The 24,004-nt window shown below is 36.7% G+C and overlaps 1 protein-coding gene across 1 annotated transcript in view; it reads right to left on the reverse strand.

Moving 5' to 3' along the window:
* The window catches only part of RELN (reelin), a 581,497-nt gene that overhangs the window by 371,964 nt on the left and 185,529 nt on the right, over positions 1-24,004 (reverse strand). The window contains exon 3 of the mRNA XM_024557430.3: positions 14,916-15,051. Coding sequence (XP_024413198.2) covers positions 14,916-15,051 — 136 coding nt within the window. The remainder of the gene's footprint in view (positions 1-14,915; positions 15,052-24,004) is intronic.

A 24,004-nucleotide genomic window follows, 5' to 3' on the forward strand; every position in this document is an offset into this window, starting at 1 on the left:
AGTAATCTTGGATGTAGGTCCTTGCATTTAATCTTGGGTAATGTAATTATGATGTGCCTTGGTGTGTTCCTCCTTGGGTCCAGCTTCTTTGGGACTCTCTGAGCTTCCTGGACTTCCCGGAAGTCTATTTCCTTTGCCAGATTAGGGAAGTTCTCCTTCATTATTTGTTCAAATAAGTTTTCAATTTTTTGTTCTTCCTCTTCTCCTTCTGGCACCCCTATAATTCGGATGTTGGAACGTTTCAAGGCGTCCGGGAGGTTCCTAAGCCTCTCCTCATTTTTCCAAGTTCTTGTTTCTTCATTCTTTTCTGGTTGGATGTTTCTTTCTTCCTTCTGGTCCACACCATTGATTTGAGTCCCAGTTTCCTTCTCATCACTATTGGTTCCCTGTACATTTTCCTTTGTTTCTCTTAGCATAGGCTTCATTTTTTCATCTGTTTTTCGAATAGATTCAACCAAGTCTGTGAGCATATTGATAACCAGTGCTTTGAACTGTGCATCCGATAGGTTGGCTATCTCTTCCTCACTTAGTTGTATTTTTTCTGGAGCTTTGAAGTGTTCTGTCATTTGGGCCTTTTTTTTCTTTTTTTTTTTTTTGTCTTGGTGCATCTGTTACTTTAAGGGGCGGAGCCTTAGGTGTTCACCAGGGCGGGGCAATGCTGGTCGTTGCGCTGTGACGCTGTACATGGGGGAGGGGCCGAGAGGGAGCAATGGCGCCCGCCTCGCTCTCCTCCGGATTTCAATCTTTCACTCCGCTACCCACAATCAAACTGGGCCACTCTGGTGCTGGTTCCCGAGTAAGTGGGCCTGTGCACAGTCTAGGCCCCTGTGGGTCTCTCCAACAACCTCTCCTGTAAGGCTGGGAGTCTCTCCTGCTGCCGCCCCAACCCCCACGGGCGTTTTCAATCAGAGGTTTGAGGCTTTATTTCCCTGAGCTGGAGCCCTGGGTTACGTGGTCTGCTTCGCTCCCTGCCGTTTGTCCGGTTTATCTGTGGGCGAATGTGGTGCAGCGGGGTGCTACCCGCTGCTCTGCCTGCCCCACTCTCCGCCACTCTGAGTCCGGCCCTCTGGGTTTATCTGCGCAAATGTATGGTCGCAGGGTCTGCTAGTGCTCAGACTGCCTGCGCCATTTGTCCCACACTCCGCCAGTCTCAGTCCCGCCACAGCCACGTGAGTCCTCTCCACCCCGGTGCCCGTCTCTGCCCCTCCTACCAGTCTGGATGAATGGTTATTTTCTATTTTCTTGGTGTTGGTTCCCCTTGCTGTTTGATTCTCTGTCAGTTCTGGTTGTACGAGGAGGCGCAGTAAGTCTACCTACGCCGCCATCTTGGTTCTCCTCTACATTTAACTTTTTAACAATCATATTTAACTAAGCCAACGATGTTCTTCCAGAACAATTGGAGGACCACAGAAAACTTTAATACCAATTTCCCTACAATTTACCTACTGAAGTTTCTTATTATTGTAGTTATTCTTTGCCTTAAAATTCTATCCTAAAATAGATATTGGTGTATAGTTCATAAATAAATAATTTGTGTTTTCAGTTCCTAGAGTTTCTAATGCGCTTACTGATTATTATTATTGTTAATTATTACAACAAAATTTCACACCGTAATTTCATTTATCCTACATATTTCTTCTGAGTTTTGTTTTTTTTACTGAAGTACATTCTTTAAAAACTTGCTTTAAAATGATGTATGTACAGTAAAAATAAGCAACCCTATTTTTTGAAAGTGTCTTTTTTTTCTTAAACTGATAACTTATCTACGTACACAATTCTAAAATGACAATTACATTCCTTCCCAAATTTGAAGATTTATTTAATTGTCATCTGACATATCTTGTTGCTGATGAGAAGATGACACCAAATTTAACTTACAGGTAATTTGTCTTTCCTCTTTGGTTGCCTTTGAGATTTTGTTCTCACTGTCTTTGATATTCTGAAGGTTACTATGATCTATATCAGTGCTAATTTATTTTATTTATCTTTTTTAGCTAGCAAAGACTGTTTCAGTCCACTCTCCTTGGCTGCCAGGTTACATACATCAGTTCTCATTATATTAACAGTGGCTGTACTTTTCTGGGCACACTATATATACATTTTTTTCTCATTTTAGTTAAAGGTTCACAGGTTCTATGTGATTTCATTGGAAAGAATTTCTGCCATGCCAACTCAGTCTTCAGTGATGCCAGAAGTCCTCTGGAAAATTAATTCTGATGTGTTTGAAGTTGCAGAAATGAGTTTATGCTTTTGTCACTTAATATTGCAGACATCTCCCAAATTGCAATACTATCATAATTATGATTTTAAAAGTGACATAGAATGGTAATAAGGATAATAGTTAAAAGGACACATTTTGGGTCCAACCAGACCTAGTTCTGTGACTTCTTTAAGCTCTTCCTTTAGTAATAGTGATTCTGGGAACATAGAGGAATTAGTAGGTGGCTTAGTACACAGGTGCTCAATAAATGGAAGTTGTATTTTTTACTACTACTATCATCATCGTCATCAAATGTTTTTCTAAATTCCATTATCACTCATTTTCTTTTTTTAAAAATTTTTATTGTTATTCAATTACAGTTGTCTGCATTTTCTCCCCATCCCTCCACCCCACCCCAGCTGAACCCACCTCTCTCCCCCACCTCCACCCTCCCCCTTGATTTTGTCCATATGTCCTTTATAGTAGTTCCTGTAATCCCCTCTCCTCACTGTCCCCTCCCCACTCCCCCCTGATGATTGTTAGATTGTTCTTAACTTCAATGTCTCTGGTTATATTTGTTTCCTTTTTTCTTCTGTTGATTATGTTCCAGTTAAAGGTATCACTCCTTTTCATAATAATGATTAGCTTTCTAGCCAGGTAACTAAATATTAGGCACGTGGTGGCAAATTTTCATGGGGTAAGAGCGTAACTGTAAATGCCCTGAATTTAAAGCATTGTGGCAGGGAGTAGAAGGGGGATTGGCGGGGTGGGAGCAGGGACCGTGACCCAAGGGTAGGGGCAGGGATAGGAAAGGTGCTTTAGCCAGGGGAAGTCAAAGAGCAGCACTAAGCCTTGAGCACTCTATGGGAAAATAGCCAGAGGGAATCCTCACCTGTCACCTATGATTGCCCGTAAAGATAAGGACCAGAGAGGTTGCTACACTGACAAACAACATTAAAATGAAAAGTTAGGTAACTAGCTTTTACATAAAACTGCCCTACTGGCCAAATTAGCAAGATGCATGTTAACAGGACAATTGCAATATACTAAGATTTACTCTATTTCTTCTATATGTCTTTTAAAGTACATGGTTACATTTTGTAAATGTGAAGGTTACACTAGAGAAAAAGATAATCCCTTGGATTTTCTAAAACAGTACGACATGCTAGACCTTTCTATAATAGAAATATTCTAGATTTATGTTGTCCAATATAATAGTAACTAGATACATGTAGATATTGAGAACTTGAAATGTGGTTAGTGTCGTGGAAGAATGGAATTTTTAACTTTATTTTACTTTAATTAATTTAAATTTAAATAGCTACACTTGTGTTTTATAGCTACCATGTTAGAGAGTACAGTTCTAAACAACTTTAGAATATCTGTTTGTGTACATATGCATATACATCTGTGTGTGCCTTCTTTATATCCTTATAGAACTTCTATTCAGGTAGTTTCAGGAAGTTTTGAAGGATGGTTGTTTTGTAGATTAGTTGTAATTCTGATGTGGTTGTGGGGGGATGCATATACCTCATTTACCTAGTCCACCGTCTTGACTGGAACTTCTCAGTTTTGAGGGAGTTTATTCAGGTTAAATTGTCACTAATTTGGGCACAAATTTGATCCTCTATGTTGCATTTTATTCTAATAATATGCTAGCATATCTGTCTTAGTGGTTAAACCTAAATCTAACGGTGATAAATTTTGCCTTCAATTCACACATTCCTTCCCTATCTAGAATTCTCTTGTGACAAAGAATGACATATCATCAGCATTCAATGAATGGATCTACATCATACATATCAAGATGAAACACATGTTTCATCTAATGTGTTTTCCATATTTCAGAAGTGTAGATCAGTGCCTCTCGATATTTGAATGAGGATAGGAAACATAAAGGCACTTTAAAAAGTGGAGAGATTTTGATACCACAATGCAAACTCAATTAATTTTCACTGTATCAATATCATGGGTATTTTACCCCAATAAAACAGGTAAGTGATCACTTTAGAGGTAATTGCAGTGAAGTGGCAAAAATCACCTGCTTGAAACTGGACTGTCTTCTGAATCCAGGCTGCCATTCACTAGGCGAATTACATTAGGAAATTATTTAACATTACTGTACTTCAATTTCCTCATCTGTAAACTGAGATAATAACAGCACCTACTTTATAGAAATTACTATGAGAATAAAATGGATCAAAAGATGTAAATTTAGAACAGTGGCTGACACATGGTAAATTTTTATAAATATTATTAATAAATGTTGCAATTGGTATTTTACAACCCCCTTTTACTGGCAGCTTCTCACTAATATTTAGGGTTGGACGACTTGGGTATTTTCTTCATTCCTTCCTTACCTCCCTCATCCCCTTGCCATGTCCCTACCCTTTTGCCTCCTCTCCTCCTTCTCTTCTTACTTTTCTTCCTCCTTCTCTTCTACTTCTTTCTCCTCTGACCTTCCTCCTTTCCCTCCTCTTCCTCTTTCTCATCTTCATCCTCCTCCCCCTCTTCTTCCTCCACCTCTTTTCTGCATACCCCCTCTTCACCACTAGGATTTTGGATGGCAATATACATCCAAGAAGTTTGGATAATTAAGGGCCTGTTTTAACTTGAGGCTTACTAGTCACTAGAGACTAATCAAATATAAAAGTAAAAACAAACTATACTGTTATAAGATCTGTATACTAAGCAGATCTCTGAGTGAAATTACCACTTGAAATGTTATCAACAGGTGTCATGAAACTAATGACAAAAATAATTGTAGTTACTTATCCATTTTAAACATCTGTACCAGTACAGCCAGCAGGTTTACCCTCAGGTTATCCTTTCCTCTATATCTCTCACTTGATTATTTTTAACGAGAAAGGCAGTAAAAAAAAAGATGGCCCAAATTACTATGTGGCTAAGTGGTTTAGCAATAAAACCTGGTCTATTCATACGGTGTGCTCTTCTTTGGGAATGGCACACACAGCACATTATGTAATTGTTTGGGATTTCAGTTCAAATGTTCCATTATTCTTATTATGAGACTTTTAAAAGGATTTAAGTAGATAAGTTGGTTTTAAGATCACGGAGTTTGCATCATACACTGGCTGTTCTAATATGAGATTACAGAATTAGGGACAGTGTCAATTCAACTGACACTCTAGGGAGACCACACATGGTAAATAACAGATATTAGTTGCTGAATTTCTTCAAATCCAAGACACTATCAATGGTAAGACATTAAAAAATAAAGTAAATGCTGCCAATTATAAGATGCAACTCTACTTTAGAGATATGAAAATATTTAAAAAATCTGTATCACAGAATCAATGAAATATGATATAATTATGAGCTATTAAAATTTTTATTGAGGACCTTCTATTGTCTGTCATTCAGTATTAGGAACTATTAGGTATGAAAACACCTAACATGACCTTGGAGGATTTAAAATCAGTTAAAAAAGAAAACTCATATATGAAAAATTAAATAATGATATGACAAGTAACAACAAGAAAAAGTTATACAAAATATATGACAAAGGTATAAAAAATGGCTGGAGTTCAATTTCTAAATAGCATTTCTTCCTATTTAAAGAGTGAAAGCTTTAATTTTTGAGGTTAACCCTAAAAGAGAGAATCATGATATATTAACTTTCAAATGCCATAGGTTTATAGGTTATTTTATTTTGGTTTGATGCTTAAAATTAATGTCGACAGATCCAAGATGGCAGAGGAGTAAGTAAGCAGAAGCTATGCTAACTTCCTCCCAGGATCAATCTGGAATTACAATTAAATTGTAGAGAAATCATTGGGAATAACCAACTGAAGATGAGCTGGGGAGAAGCCTTATAACCAAGGACAGACAGAAAACCACTTCATCTCAATGAGACTGGCAGGGAGGGCAGAGGAGGCACAAGAGGGCTGGCTGGGCTCCCATGAATGGCAGTTGAAGTTCCAGAGGGCTATTTCAGTGGCCAGGTGGTTCACCCTGAGACGTGTGGGGTCTAAACCCCAAACTGGGCACTCCAGCCTACAGCATCAGAGTCTGAAAGGAACCCAGATAATACTCAGCTGTGAAAAGCAGCAGGGGTTCTGTCTGCCAGGAAGATACAGCTGGAGACTCAGAGAGCCTCTTAAAGGGCCAATGCACAACACTTTGTTTGTAGCCACTTTCACAGGCTCCAGCAGAGGAAGGACAGAGGGGATTAGAGACACTTGAGGAGAGGCTAGGGTTGGTGGCTCTGGGGAGAAAACTAAAGAAACAGCTGCCAGGATCCCCATGCTCAGTCATTCCCCAAACTGCAGAAGCCATTTTTTCTCAAGCAGAACACTCCTCTCTAAATTGAATCAGCTTGGGGGGAAGCAATAGGTCTGTCCATAGAAATTACTCTGCCCTACTCTGTAGAGCTTAACTCAGGCTGCAGATTACAGCCAGAGGCTATATCATTGATTAGTTTAAAAACTAAAGCTGATCTCTGGGAGCTCTATGAGACATCAGCTGACCCTCTCCAATGCCCTGTGTTGATAAAAGCTAGCCTTGGTGCACAGCCTGGTTCTTTCTGCACACAAACAGGCCCAGCATAGGGAAACACATGCTGTGGGTCACTGACAGCTCCAAACAGGTTGCCCAAGGCCAGTCACAAGCAGTATCTGACAAAGGCCTACACCAGACTCTTTGCAGATCTACCTAATACATAGAAACATATACAAAGAAACAGCCAAAATGGGAAGACAAAGAAATAGACCCTGAATGAAAGAAAAAGAGAATTCTCAGAAGAAGAATTCAATGAAATACAGGCAAGCAATTTATCAGATAGACACATTAGAGTAATGATTATAAGGATACTCAACAGGATTAAAAAAGATATAAAAACCATAAAAAAGGACCAGTCATAAATAAAGAATGTAATATCTGAAATAAATAATACACTGAAAGAAATACACAGTAGGTTAGATGAAACAGGGGACTGAATCAGTGATTTGGAAGAGAGGGTAGAAAAAACACCCAGGCAGAGCAGCAAAAAGAAAAATGAATTCTAAAAATTGAGGTGAGATTAAGAAACATATTGGACAATGTGAAGCATAATAACGTCCATATCATGGGAATACCAGAAGGAGAAGAGAATGAGCAGGGATTGAGAACCTATTGAAGCAACAATGACTGAAAACTTCCATAATCTGGTGATGGAAAAAGACACACAAGTCCAGGAAGCTCAGAGAGTCCCACAAAAGTTGGACCCAAAGATGCCTACTTTAATTATGATGAGACACATCATAATGAACATTTCAAGGCTTAAAGACAAGGAGAGAATCCTAAAAGCCACAAGAGAAAAGCAGGTAGTTACCTACAAGGGAGCACCAATTAGACTGTCATCTGATTTCTCAACAGAAATATTTCAGGCCAGAAGGGAGTGATGTGAAATATTCAAGGTGATGAAAAGCAAGGACCTACAACCAAGGCTACTTTACCTGACAAGGCTTCCCTTAAAATTGAAGGGAAGTATAAGGTGCTTCCCAGACAAGAAAAAGCTAAAGGAGTTTGTTAATACCAAACCAACGCTTCAACAAATGTTAAAGGACTTGCTTTAAGAAGAAGAAGAAGAGAAAAAAAAAAAGAAAGGAAAAAAGCCAGAGGAAAATAGTCTAACAATAAAATAGCACCATTTACATATCTATCAATAATCACCCTAAATGTAAATGTCTTAAATGCTCCCGCCAAAATACATAGGGTAGCTGAATGGATAAGGAAACAGGACACATCTCTAGCTGTTCCCAAGAGACCCACTTCAGACTGAAAGATACACACAGACTAAAAGTAAAGGGATGGAAGAAGATATCTCATGCAAATGGAAAGGAAAAAAAGCTGGGGTAGGTATTTATATCTGACAAAACAGACTTTAAAACCAAAGCTATAGTAAGAGACAAAGAAGGATACTATATAACGATAAGGGGAACAATCCAACAAGGGGATACAACCCTAATAAACATTTACAAACCCAACATAGGAGCATCTAAATATGTGAAGTAAATCTTGGTGGACATAAGGGAGAGATTGACAGAAATACAGTCAATGGATAGATCTTCCAGACAGAAAATCAACAAGGAGACAGTGGTCTTAAACAACATGGTAGATCAAATGGATTTGATTGATATCTTCAGAGCATTTCACCCCAATGCAGCAGAATATGCATACTTTTCAAGTGCCCATGGAATGTTTTCTAGGATAGACCACATGTTAAGACACAAAACAAGTCTCAATAAATTTAATAAGACTGCAATAATACTAAGCACCTTTTCCAACCACAATGCTTTGATACTAAAAATCAATCACAAGAAGAACACTGAAAAACACTCAAAGACATGGAAGCTAAGTAACATGTTATTAAACAACAAATGGGTCAACAAGATCAAGGAAGAAATCAAAAAATATCTTGAAACAAATGAAAATGAGGACAAAACAACTCAAAATCTGTGAGACACTGGGAAAGCAATCATAATATGGAAATTCATAGCATTACAGGCATATCTCAAAAACAAGAAAAAGTTCAAATAAACAATCTAAATTCATACTCAAAGGAACTTGAAAAAGAACAACAAACAAAGCCCAAAGTAAGTAGAAGAAGGAAATAATAAAGATCAGAAAAGAAATAAACAATATAGAGGCTTAAAAAATGATAAAAGATCAATGAATCTAAGAGCTGGTTCTTTGAAAAGACAAACCAGAATGATAAACCAGATTGACAAACCTTTAACCAAATCATCAAGAAAACAAGAGGGAGGACCCAAATAAATAAAATCTGAAATGAAAGAGGAATAAAAACCCATGACACCACAGAATAAAAAGGATTGTAAGGAAATACTACAAACAACTATATGCCATCATACCAGACAACTTGGAAGAAATGGATACATTTCTGGAAACATACAATCTTCCAAAACTAGATCAGAAAGAATCAGAGAATCCAAATAGATAACACCTAGTGAAATTGATGCAGTAATCTAAAAACTTCCAACAAACAAAAGCCCTGGACTGGATGGTGAATTTTACCAAACATTCCAAGAAGATCTAATATCTCTCCTGTTCAAACTATTTCATAAAATTCTAGAGGAGGAAAGGCCCCCAAACCCATTTTTATGAGGCTAGAATTATCTTAATTCTAAAACCAGTTAAAGACACTACAAAAAAAGAAAATTATAGGCCACTATCCCTGATGAACATAGACACCAATGTCCTCAACAAAATATTAGCAAACCAAATATAGCAATTCATCAAAAAGATCATACATCATGATCAAGTGGGATTTATTACAGGAATTCAAGTTTGGTACAACATTCACAAATCAATAAATGTGATTACCCATATAAACAAAATGAAGGATAAAAACCACACAATCATATCAATAGATGCAGAAAAAGTTCTGGATAAAAATCAGCACACATTTATGATAAATACTCTCAGCAAAGTGGGTTTAATTGGAACATACAGAAACATAAAAGGTCATATATGAAAACCCAGTGCTAGCATCATACTCAATGGTCAAAAATCACAAGCATTCCCCTTGAGACTGGGACCAAGACAGGGATGTCCCCTTTTGCCTCTCTTCAACATAGTACTGAAAGTCCTGGACACAACCATCAGAAAAGAAGAAGAAATAAAAGGTATCCAAGTTAGAAGGGAAGAAGTAAAACTGTCTTTATTTTCAGATGATGTGATATTGTACATAGAGAAGCCCAAAGATTCCACCAAGAAACTACTAGAACTGAAACACGAAGTCAGCAAAGTATCAGGATACAAAATTAATACCCAGAAATCAGTTGCATTTTCTATGCCAATAATGAACTAATAGAAAGGGAAATTAAGAAAACAATGCCATTTACAATTGCTACAAAAAATAAAATACCTTGGAATTAACCTTACCAAGGATATACAAGACCTGTACTAGGAAAATTATAAGACATTGAAGAAAGAAATTGAAAATACAAATAAGTAGAAGCACATACCATTTATAGATGGGAAGAATTCACATCATTAAAATGTCCAGTCTACCTGAAGCACTCTATAGGTTCAATGCAATTCCTATCAAGATTCTAATGACATATTTCACCAGTCTAGAACAAATATTTCAAAAATTTATATGGAACCACAAAAGGCCCCACATACCAGTAGCAATCCTGAAAAAGAAGAATAAAATTGGAAGAATCACACTATCTAATATCAAACTATATTATAAGGCCATAGTAATCAAAACAGCATGGTACTGGCATAAAAACAAACACATAGATCAATGGAACAGAATACAGAGTCCAGAAATACCCACACCTTTATATTCAATTAATATTCAACAGAGAAAGCAAGCACATACAATAGTCTATAGATAGTTTATTAATAAATGGTGTTGGCAATATTGGACAGATATGTACAAAAAAATGAAAGTAGACCACCTTTTTTAAAAAAAATATTTTATTGTTGTTCAATTACAGTTGTCTGTATTTTCTCCCCAGCCCTCTCCCCCACACCAGCCAAACCCACCTCCCTCCCTTGCTTTCACCCTCCCCCTTGGTTTTGTCCATGTGTCCTTTATAGTAGTTCCTGAAAACCCTTCCTCCCACTGTCCCCTCCCCTCTCCCCTCTGGCTATTGTTAGATTGCTCTTAATTTCAATGACTTTGGTTATATTTTGTTTGCTTTTTTCTTTTGTTGATTATGTTCCAGTTAAAGGTGAGATCATATGGTATTTGTCCCTCACTGCTTGGCTTATTTCACTTAGCATAATGTTCTCCAGTTCCATCTACCTTCTTACACCACACACAAGAATAAATTCAAATTGGATCAAAGACTTAAATGTTAGAACAAAACCATAAAAATCCTAGAAGAAAACATTGGCAGCAAAATCTCAGACATTGCTTATAGCAATATTTTATTGGATATATCTCCCCAGGCAAGAGAAACAAAAAAATAAATAAATGAAACTAAAAAATTTTTGCACAGCAAAGGAAATCACCAACAAAATAAAAATACAACCAACAGAATGGGAGAACATATTAGCCAATATATCTGATAAGGGCTTAATATCCAAAATTTATAAAGAACTTAAAAACTCAAAACCAAAAACACAAACAGCCCAATTAAAAAATTGGCAAAGACCTGAATAGACACTTCTCTGAAGAGGACATACAGATGACCAATGCGCATATGAAAAGATGTCCAATGTCACTAATCATCAGAGAAATGCAAATGAAAATCACAATGAGATATCATTTCGTACCTGTCAGAATGATCATCATCAATAAATCAACAAACAACAAGTGCTGATGAGGATGTGGAGAAATGGAAACCCTTTTGTACTGTTGGTGGGAATGCATATTGGTGCATCCACAGTGGAAAGCAGAAGGGAGATATCTCAAAAATTAAAAATGGATCTGCCTTTCAACCCAGTAATCACACTTCTGGGAATATATCCCAAGGAATCCAAAACACTAATTTGAAAGAGCATAAGCACCCCAAGTTCATTGTAGAATTATTTACAATTGCTAAGTTATGGAAGCAGCCCAAGTGTCCATCAATAGATGAGTAGATAAAACAACTGTGGGTCACCTACACAGTGAAATACTACTTGGTCATAAAAAAGAAGAAAATTTTACCCTTTGCGACAGTCTGGATGGACATGGAGAACATTATGCTAAGTGACATAATCCAGTCAGAGAAAGGCAAATACCATATGGTTTTACTCATATGTAGAATCTAATGAACAAACTGAAGTAACAAGGAAAATACGGACAGACTCAGATGGGGAGCAGGATGACAGCTGGGTGGGGGAGGCTAGGGATTGGAGGGATTAAGCAAAATAGAAAAAGGACTCATGGACACAAACAACAGTGTGGTGATTGCTGGGGGAAAGGGGTATAAGGGGACTAAATGGTAATAGAAAAAGTAGAATAAAGATTAAATTAAAAAATAAAATAAATTTAATGTTGAACATTAGCAATCCTCTTCAAGTATTGCTGGGCACATATGAATTACAGATGCTAACTCTATATAGCTCTACTGAACACATAATAAATAGTGTAGTAAGGAACAAAGGTAAGAAATTGTAAGACTTTATTTCAGAAAATTTGAAATAAGTTACTTAGTGGTCCGTGTTCAAACTTCAGTTTTCCTGTCCTTTGTCACATACTAATTAGCAAATGAAATCAGCCAAAGCATCTTGCCCACATAAGAAGCAGCTACTCTAAGCAACATAGTCATGGATTATGTTAGCAGAGACTTAATGTTATTAAGAATGCTAAAACATGCAAATTCCATCATCAAAATTTTATTGGGAAATGTGAATGAGGGTGTATAAACTTCTTTGCAGTCTGCAAAAGCTAATTCTGACCACACTGTACTTTTTTGACCAACTGCTAAGAAAATATTCCTTGAGGTTAAGACTTAAAATACCTAAGTTATTTCTCATCAGAAAATAGAGTTTGATGTCCGAGGAAAAGTGAGGCCATATGCCATCAAATATCATTTTTAAATAGAGTCAATGAAAAGCAATATTATTTGGAAGTAGGTAGTTCTATATTGTTGACATAAATTTATTACTTTGTGTTCTTCCAAAAAATAATTCTTGTTTTGAATTAAAAAGTTATGCATGAGAAGAATTTAAATTATCCTTCTAAGTGCCAACATGAGTAAAATAAGAATGCAAAGAGAGTCAGGGATTACTATTCAACTAAAGGAAAAGACAGCGCTGAACACCATATAATTCAAGGTGCATTTTCCATGATTTCTCTGTTTGAGGTATTGTACCAACTGTGGAGGAATCACAAAGCAATAAGCAGTTGTCCCTGTCCAATCTAATCTAACAGAAAAGGCAAGAAATTAACTCAAATAAGTATACAGTAAAATATAATCAGCACTATAATCGAGTTACAAGCAAAATGTGACATTACACATCACTGCAGTTATTGAGGTCTTGGAAATCATTATGGAAGAGTTAGCATTTTATTTATTTATTTATTTATTTTTAAATTACTTTATTGTTGTTCAGTTACAGTTGTCTGCATTTTTTCCCCACCACTCTCCTCCTCCTCAGCCAGTGGGGGGAAGGGTTTTCAGGAACTACTATAAAGGACACATGGGCAAAAACCAAGGGGGAGGGTGGAAGCAGGGGAGAGTTAGCATTTTAAACAGTTCTTAAAGAATGGGTAGGATTTAAACAACTGGAATTGAGAGAGAAAAAAGCATTCTGGGCTAAGGAAAAAGGATGGGAAGAGAAAGAATATCACAAAATGTTTAGGAAATTGTAGGAAGCCTCATCATCAATTAGTGTCCTATCAGGAGGTACATGCTATGGGAGATAAGAGAAGACAATAAACATCCAGACTGGGAAGAGCCTATCGAAAGGATAGCCTTCAGATGGAAATTTGGGAGCAAACAAGTTTTGAGTGGTGAAGGTTTTACCTTAGGAACATTAGTTGGATGACAATGTTCAGGATGGACTGGGGGAAAAATAGGCTAGAAGTGAACTGATCAGTTAGGAAGATATTGCAATCAATAATCTTAGCAAGAGGTACTGGAATGAATGAGTTCAAGTATGACAAACATCCTGAGGGAGAAAATGATGGGATTATATGTCAACCAGATGGGTGGGATGAATCTGATGTTTGCATTCCCTAACCCAGAGGATAGGCAGAAGGAGTATATAATCAGTGATGTGGGAGCCATAGGAACGCTTGACTCTGAACTGTATGCTATTAAAGGAGAAGTAAAGTTAGTGGTGAATTTTGGAGTATGAATATTTTATGGGATTTTGTTGTCTGAACAGAAGGTTGGAATAGAAAACCATTTCGATAAGCCATCCAGCTCTTTTACCTGACTGCCATAGAATGCTGTTTCTGAATTGCCTTTGACCTTGTTCCATTAGCCTATTTATTCATTCAGTAATATTTAGTGAATGCTTAATGTATATCAGGGACTTGTTTAGACAGTTGGGGCAAATCCGTGAACAAAACAGAAAAGAAACTTCTTGCCTTCAAGAAATTTGCATTTCAGCAGAAAGAGACAATGAATATGCATAATTAAATATATATTATATCATATGTTAGAAGTGAAAAAGTGATATAAAAAAAGATGACTAATGAAGACAAGGAGTGGTGATTCTGGGGCAGTGGTAGGGGTATAATCTATGTTGAGAGATGTCATAAGTCACAGCCTTTGAGCCATAGTGCAGTGTTTATCTAAGGATGCTATTGAAGCATTACTCATTACATTTCCATTTCCTCTCAATGAAAGCACATGAGAGAGTTATTAAGTTTCTACAGAGTCCCTGACTTCTCATCATCACGAATCTCTTAACCAATCACATTCCCTCTTAATTGTCAGAAAACAGAAAGCTAATTTTGTGGTCTTCTTCCAAAATGTATATGAAGCCTCATGGCATTTTTTAATACTTGTTTTCAACTTATTTTGTAAACAAAAATTTCATATGGCATTTATTTCTTCACATATTTTGATCTTATTGTGTATTTTTGTCAGCTAAAATTTAATTTAGAACTCTTGAGATATTAATAAATATTAAAAAATAAAGTTACTTTTTAAAAGTTTTCATCTTTTTTTTGACACCAAAATTAATTGCTTTATAGTCAAACTTGTTAAAGTAATACATTTAAATAGTTAGCCAGTATGTAACCCAATGAGAGGCATATTTGCCTTCCGCGCTGGTCTCAGACACTGTGGGTACTTACATGAAATTCACACAGCCTGTGCCAGCAGGTGGAGCAATCCAGACAAAGCTGAGGTTGGTTGTGGGCAGATGACTCACATGAGAGGCCACCACGCTGCACATAAACTGGTTACCAAACTGGTGGTCAGACATGATCCCTGAGAGACAGAAAGGAAGGGAAGTTTGTGATTAAAACAACAAAATGAATTATTTCTTATTGTGGTATAACAATATTTTCTGAACATTTTTCTTTTATATTAAGATTCATCATGCTGTTGGGCTTCTCTGTAAATTGTGCAACTTTCTACTTTCTATTGTTAGAAGCAAATTAATCATTTAAAGCATTATTGTTAAGAAATAAACTAATAAATCCATTGCTACAGTATTGGCTTTGCTTTGATTTTGTTGATTGGTCTTGTACATCACCAAAGACCACGAGGATCCCACCTGCAGTTGGATTTACTGGAAGTGTTTACAGTAAAGGAGAACAAATTTCATCACAAACTGGAAGGTATCTCAGAGAGAGGATGTTAGGAGGGGCTTGTTAAAATATCTTGGCTTCTGTTACATTATTTTAGAGAATAGGGTGATCAGGTTGGCCTCAGAATTTCCCAAGTTTGGTACTGAAAGTCCTGAATCTTGGGAACACCCCACCCATCTCTTGCCCAGTCCTGTTGGGGAAGTTACAGGGAAAGATGGCTTCACTTCTGGATGTGGTGCTACCAGAAAGTGAGGGCAATTTTATCACTAAGTACCTTAATTTTTATTAGGACATATGAGGAATTAAGTAGGGCTAAATCTGTGATTGAAAAAGAGCAGCAACAGTTATGTTAGCATGAAGAGGAAAATGGTCATTTTGGTAGTTTGTGCCAGGTCCTTGCTTTTGTCTATGTTCAAGCATGACTACAAGGTGGTCTCATTTTTATACCAAATCATCACAGTTTCAGAGTGATTTTGTCTGGTGTTGATGCTCTGAAATTGCTTGTGTTCAACACTGAAACCATGATGCCTCCCAGCTAAGCTATCAAGAGATGCTTTTTCCCTCTTTTCAGTAAGGTGACTGCCTCACGTTTACCTCAGATACAAATGACAATACTAAGAAAATAACTCAACATTTAAAAATGGGCAGAAGATCTGAATAGACACCTCAACCAAAAAGACACACAGATGGCAAATAAGCATATAAATAATGTTCAACATTTTATATCATTAGAGAATTACAAGTTGAAACAGCAATGAAATGTCACTACATACTTATTATGGCCAAAGTTCAAAACACTGACAACATCAAATGCTGGCTAGGATGTGAGGCAACAAGAAAACTTATTTGTTGCTGGTGGGAATGAAAAATGGTATAACCACTTTGGAAGACAGTTTGACATTTTCTTACAAAAGTACCGTATTTTGCCATGTATAATGCGCACGTTTTTGTCCAAATTTTTGAAGGAAAAATAAGGGTGTGCATTATACATGGGTAGTACTAATTCCATATCTATATAAATGTTTTTAATTCTTTTATTTATGCTTATGCATTGAAAGTGTGACTCTCAAAAGCAACAATGGTATTCATATGCAAAATAATAGAACACGATAATTAGTTTTGTTTCTAAATATAAACAAAAAATTGAATTAAAAAATTAAAATGAAACACCTCTTTTCCTGAAAGTTTGGGCCAAAAATGTGGGTGTGCATTATACACGGGAGCACATTATACATGGCAAAATATGGTAAATATACTCTTACCATATGATCCAGTAATCACACTCTTTACTATTTGTCCAAAGAAACTGAAAATTTATGTCCACACAAAAACCTGCCTAGGGATATCTATACTAGTTTTATTCATAATTATCAAAACTTGGAAGCACCCAAAATCTCCTTCAGTAAGTTAATGGATAAATGAACTGTGGTAGAGCCAAAAAATGGACTCAGAGCTAAATAGAGATGAACTATCATGCCATGAAAACACAGGGAAAAAAATAAAATAGATATTACTAAATGAAAGAAGCCAGTCCCAAATGGCATAATACTGTATAGTTCCAACTATATAACATTCTGAAAAAGGTAAAGCTATGGAGACAGTAAAATGATCCATGTTTGCCAGGGGTTAGGAGTGAGAGACAGATGAACAAGTGGAGCACAGAGAATTTTTAGGGCAGTTAAATGAATTTGTATAATACTACAATTGGGGAAACATGTCATTATGTATTTTTCAAAACTCACAGAATGTACAATACAAGTGAACCCTAACGTAAACTATGGACTTTGAGTGATAATGATGAGTCAATATAGGTTCATCTGTTGTGATGAGTGTATTGCTGTGGTGTAGGATGGTGATGGTATGGGAGATCGTATGTGGGGGTGGGGATGAGGGTATATGGGAAATCTCTGTTCTTTCCACTCAATTTTGCTATGAACTGAAACTGCTCTAAAAATAAAATGTATTAATAAAAATAGTATTAAAAACATTGCCAGTAATGGGCAGTTAAATAAAACATCCATTTAATGGTTTTGTGAAGTGGGCAAATGACTTATTCTCTCTGAGATCCTGTTTTCTTGCCTGTAAAAATGGAACACCATGCCCCTTGTGTCCTGAAGTTATAGTGAGAATTAAAAGGTTCAATGCATATGACAGTTTGTAGTTGAGTAGCCCCATGTTTGGATAGATGCCCATGTTGTCATAGCAGTTCATACAATGCATTCTTCCATCATTGCACAAGAAGCCTGTGATGGACTAGGTCTTTTATCTTTATATTCCAAGCAACTATCACAGTACCTGACACATCACAGATAGCCAAGAAATGTTTTCTCAGTAACTACAAGAATAATATAACTATAAAAATAAAAGATGGGAATTGTAACAAATATGTTACATTAACTAGTGAAATAGATCTTCTAGAATAGGAAGTTGTTCAGAATAGTAGGTCATATTGGCCAAAAAAAGAAAAAAAGAAAAATAAGTCTTTATTTTTATATTGCATAAAAATGCTCTTCTTCTCATTCAAGAATTTATTTCTTTTAAAGCTGCATCTTGAGAAAAAATTCTTCAAGCCAGAGAAAGTACAAGGTTAGAAAGGATAAGAGATTCCCAGGGAAATCACACAGTGCTGAAGGTGACTCAGGAATTGCCACTCCCCTCTGGTCAGGTATAAATCAGAGAACCAGTGTGTAGAAAATGACACATCTGTAGGAGTCAGCCTGGCCAAAAAGGAAAACACAAGTTCCAGCCACAATCACTGTGGGAAGGGAAATGAAACAAACAAAATAAGGTTTCAGGGTCTCAGAGCCTTGGTAAGAGGATTCACATTCAAGTATCTCCTCATTCCTCAAAACTCTTAGAAAACAAGTCAATGTCTAGGCTGCATATTACATGACAGAATTTTATAAGGTAGCTATATTGTCATAATTACCATATGCCATACCCTGGATAAATGTGTCACCAAACAACAGTCCTGCAGCCTAACAGGCTGGCACAGTAATTCCCCAACATGGAACTACTGAAGAGACACCTGAGGAGACAATAAATATTGGTGCCAGAGATTCCGAGATAACTGGTTGGGGTAAAGCCTGGGTAATGAACGTTTTTTGTTGTTGTTGTTGTTGTTTTTTTAAAGCTCAACAAGCACCCTGGTTGGTATGGCTGAGTGGATTGAGCACCAGACTGTGAACCAAAGGTTTGCAGGTTCGATTCCCAGTCAGTGCACACGCCTGGGTTGCCAGCCAGGTCCTAGTGGGGGTTGCTCAAGAGGCAAGCACACATTGATGTTTCTCTCCATTTTTCTCCCTTCCCCTGTTTAAAAAATAAATAAAATCTAAAAAAAAAAAACCCTTCACCAAGCAATTCTTATTTGTAGCCAAGAACATGCACTAAAAATATGTCTGAGTAGGCAAATGTGGGAGAAAAAACCAAGATGGAGGCGCAGCACAACCAAAAGAAGGACAACAACAATTTAAAAACAAAAAACAACCAGAACTGACAGAATATCGAACCACATGGAAGTCCGACAACCAAGGAGTTAAAGAAGAAACATTCATCCAGACAGGTAGGAGGGGCAGAGACGGGCAGCTGGGGCGGGGGACTCTCGTTACCATGGCCAGACTCAGAGACATGGCGGATTGTGGAATGAACGGGGCAGGCAGTGTGACCGCTAGCAGATACCCGGGGTCCCACATTCGCACATAGATAAACCAAGAGGAATGGTGGGGGAGCGAAACAGACTGCACAACCCAGGGCTCCAGCTCGGGAAAATAAAGCCTCAAACCTTTGAGTGAAACACCTGTTGGGATTGAGGTGGCAGCGGGAGTAACGCCCAGCATCACAGGAGAGTTCACTGGAGAGACCCACAGGGGCCTAGAGTGTGCACAAGCCCACTCACATGGGAATCAGCACCAGAGGGGCCCAATTTGATTGTGGGTAGCAGAGGGAGTGACTAAAATCCAGGGGAGAGTGGAGCAAGCACCAACGCTCCCTCTTGGCCCCTCCCCCATGTACAGCCTCACAGCTGCAGCGACCAGCGTTACCCCGCCCCTGAGGAACACCTAAGGTTCCGCCCCTTCATGTAACAGGCTAGCTGAGACAAAAAAAAAAATGGCCCAAATGAAAGTACAGATCAAAGCCCCAGAAATAATTCAACTAAGCTGTGAACAGATAGCCAACCTATCAGATGCACAGTTCAAAACACTGGTAATTAGGATGCTCACAGAATTGGTTGAATTTGGTCACAAATTAGATGAAAAATGAAGGCTATGCTAAGAGAAACAAAGGAAAATGTACAGGGAACCAATAGTGATGGGAAGGAAACTGGGACTCAAATCAATGGTGTGGACCAGAAGGAAGAAAGAAACATCCAACCAGAAAAGAACGAAGCAACAAGGATTCAGAAAAATGAGGAGAGGCTTAGGAACCTCCAGGACATCTTGAAACGTTCCAACATCCGAATTATAGGGGTGCCAGAAGGAGAAGAGGAAGAACAAAAAATTGAAAACTTATTTGAACAAATAATGAAGGAGAACTTCCCTCATCTGGCAAAGGAAATAGACTTCTGGGAAGTCCAGGAGGCTCAGAGAGTCCCAAAGAAGCTGGACCCAAGGAGGAACACACCAAGGCACATCATCATTACATTACCTAAGATTAAGCAGAAGGAGAGAATCTTAGAAGCAGCAATAGAAAAGAACACAGTTATCTACAAAGGAGTTCCCAGAAGACTGTCAGCTGATTTCTCCAAAGAGAGCTTGCAGGCAAGAAGGGGCTGGCAAGAAGTATTCCAAGTCATGAAAGGCAAGGACCTACATCCAAGATTGCTTTATCCAGCAAAGCTATCATTTAGAATGGAAGGGAAGATAAAGTGCTTGTCAGATAAGGTCAAGTTAAAGGAGTTCATCATCACCAAGCCCTTATTATATGAAATGTTAAAGGGATTTATCTAAGAAAAAGAAGACAAAAAATATGAACAGTCAAAATAACAGCAAACTCACAGTTATTAACAACCACACCTAAAACAAAAACTAAAGCAAACTAAGCAAACAACTAGAACAGGAACAGAACCACAGAAATGGAGATGACATGAAGGGTTATCAATAGGGGAGTGGGGGGGGAGAGAGGGGGGAAAGGTACAGAGAATAAGTAGCATAAACAATAGGTGGAAAATAGACAGGGGGAAGGTAAGAATAATGTAGGAAATGTAGAAGCCAAAGAACTTATTAGTATGACCCATGGACATGAACTATAGGTGGGGAATATGGGAGGGAGGGGGTGGGCAGGATGGAGTGGAGTGAAGGAGTGGAAATGGGACAACTGTAATAGCATAATCAATAAATATATTTTAAAAAATAAAATAAAAATAAAAATGCAAAAAAAATGTGTCTGAGTAAAGTGCTGTCCAGAATTCAGGGCTTAGAATAATATCACTAGGGTATCAATACACAATTTGAAAGTATCTAGTAGTGTCTTACATAATTACTCTGGCAATAACACAAAATATCCTATCTTCTTATCCACTACTCCTAAAACCACCCTAAGTATGTATTCTGGGGATTTTTTAATGTACCTTCAAATACTCTTGAGTAGGTAGTGGTCTTTGCTTTTTTTATTTTTTAAACAGAGCACTAGCATATTATACTGCTATCATATTTTAATTGGCATTTTTTTAGATCTTCTAAAAGCTTGCCAGAATTGCAATTATTAGAAATCTATCTATCTTATCAACCAGCAGGGAAAAAAGAACCAGTATTTACAGAGTCCTTATTTTACATCAAACACTGTATTAGGCCCTATGGAGGTACACAGAAGAAATACAGAACACAGTCCCTACCCTGAAATGACTTGAGCTGGGAAGAGAAAACTGGAGTAAACTAACATTCTAAATAAAACAGCTAGAAAATAATGCTAACTTAGTGCATCCATGAAATTATAAAATAGGAAAGAGTGATTAACATGGACAATTATAGTAACTAATGCTTGTTGAACACTTATATGACCTTGCATTATTCTAAGTGACTTGTGAATATTAACTTTTTCAAGGCTCTTAACAACCCTATGAGGTAGGAGCTATTATTTTCTCCATTTTACCAAATAGGACCCTAAGATAATGGAGATAAAAGAACTCATTTATGGTCACAGAGCAAGTAGGCAGTATAGCCTACATTTGAACCAGTGCCTTTGCTACATAGTCAGAAATGACTTTATTGACGTGGGAGACTGAGACTGAGTCTTGAGGGAAAAGCTAAAATTTCCCACACTTTCTTTTTTTTGTTTACATGTGGGAGCAGGACATAATCGAGAGACTGTTCCCTCTCTCTGCCCCAGACTGCTGTATGACTTTGTCTGGGCGCCCTCTTTCAAGCTTCAGTTCTAACATCTGTAAGCTGCATGTCCATAATCACTAAGTTCCACAGCTGAGTACAATATAAATGAACAGGAGAAAGATGGGAGGACATTACACAGAGGCAGACACAATGAGCAGAGGTGCACATGTAAAGTGAGAACTAGGAAAATTAGAGTAGGCAGAATCAGCTTCTAGTGTTCTCTGAAAACAATTTACTGCATCAGCCATGGTGATCTTCTTAGTGGCTTTTGTGTCAGGGAAGACATATATATATACTATCTGATAAATATGTATGATTTGGAAACTTATTTTTGTAATAACTAAAACTTGTTTGAGAATGAATTTAAATTTATGATGGTATTTTCTCTGCTGCATGCTGGATAATACTACATATTGAATTTTTAATATAACTTAAAAAAGGGATAATAGGATCTATAATAAAAGAATTTAATTACACTTCATATTTCAGGGAAATGCATTTAAAACATATGTGTGTATAATAAAGTAACAGAGGAAGATTTGTTTTGGGGTGGTAGGCACACATTGCAATTTATAGATAATGTATCATACAATTGCACACTTAAAACCTTTATAATCTTACCATTGTAACCCCAATGAATTTAATTTTTTGTAAAAAGATTTTATTTTCATTGTTATGTGGGATTTCTTCCCCAGAGAAAGAAGCTATATTTTTCCCAAGATAATTGACTATGTAAGTAAGCACTTCAAAGAAATATGGCTCTTCGACCTACTTTTGGTCAAAGAAAGTAAAGTATATCCTGCAAACTCTTAAGTTTCACAAGATTGATAACTGTCTTGATTTTAGCTAGATTTTAAAGCATACATGTTATTAATGCCTTTTCTTTTGAATACTATGTACACACATTTGAGAATCAGAATATTCATATTCTAAGTATAATTTTGACATCAAAAAAATCAATATAACTCTTTAAAACAATGATTCTTTTGACAAACTATGGGTGTTTGGAATTCATTAAGTCATTCAATCCATTGGATATGTAGTTAAAAATATATAATATTTATTTTCTTAATCAAAGTTGTGGTCAAAAAATAGGTATCTGTATCAGAGTTTTTTTTACCGACCTTATACTTCTGTAAAATTAGGCTCACAATGTCTTTAATTGTTCTAAAGTTGCTTCCATGATCCGTTTTAAGACAGTGATACACATATCTGCGCCTTCTGGGATGTCATTTTCCTTGACAAGTCTTCAGTTATTTTAGGTTTGTGATTAAACCTTGTATGAACTCCACTTTCCCTCAGGAATACTCTCTATGCTTTTAGTGTGCATACCTCGGGTCTTCAAACTGTAACTAGAACTTCTTTGATCCCCATCTTTAAAATAAAATGTATATATCTTCATAAAAATGTAGAACATTCACTTCCAAGACACACAGTGAAGATTTTATTACTTAGAATAACCAAAGTGGTGGGAAAATTATACATTCATGTTGGGTTTATTCTATATTTTGTAGATTAAAGATGTGAATGACTCAAATCTGTTTAGTTTGTAATTTGCCATGGTTAGTGTTAATGTGGGTAGAAGATAGTTTATTTTTCATGGATTTCAAAAACTAAGACATCTATGGATGGGATATCACCAAAGGGGTAGTACATTAATATTTTTGTTTGTAAAACATGTAACCTTCATATTTTAAAATGATGAAACCTTAGAGTAAATACTATTTGATTACTTCAAACATTTTCAGAAAGTTTGAAAGAATGTTTTGTGTGGAAGTTTAATAAATGTATTCATTTATGTCTACATAAGAAATTTAAGATAAGACAAATATTTAAAATGATTTCTATTTCCTTTTATTTTTATCAATTGCTTTTTCATTAAAAGTGATATCTAAAGGCTTTCATTCATTTAAAAATGGACTGTTCTGAAAATCTAGTTTAGAAAGTTAGTGTTATAATGTAAATGAAGAGAGAAAATGAATTATGGAGTTTCTTTTTTGTCATTGTTTAATCTTTTCATTTGATTCAAATATGAGTAACTGTTTACTTACAGAATTTGATTTGTCTATTATTTGTCTTCTTTGCAAGGTCGATGTACTCAAATGTTTCAACAAGGCTAGACATGATTTTATTTGCTGAAAAGTAATCGCAGAACTTCCTGAAAACATCCTTATTGCAGCTTATCTGTGAAGCGCAAGCCTGATGAAAATGGATATGAAAAGACTCTCAAGTAGTGCTACAAGATAATGAATTGTATGTGTACACATTCACATATATCCACTGGGTATGTTTAATTTTTAAAGCACT

The sequence above is a fragment of the Desmodus rotundus genome, chromosome 6 (assembly GCF_022682495.2).
Source record: "Desmodus rotundus isolate HL8 chromosome 6, HLdesRot8A.1, whole genome shotgun sequence".
In the NCBI taxonomy this organism is placed as follows: Eukaryota; Metazoa; Chordata; class Mammalia; order Chiroptera; family Phyllostomidae; genus Desmodus; species Desmodus rotundus.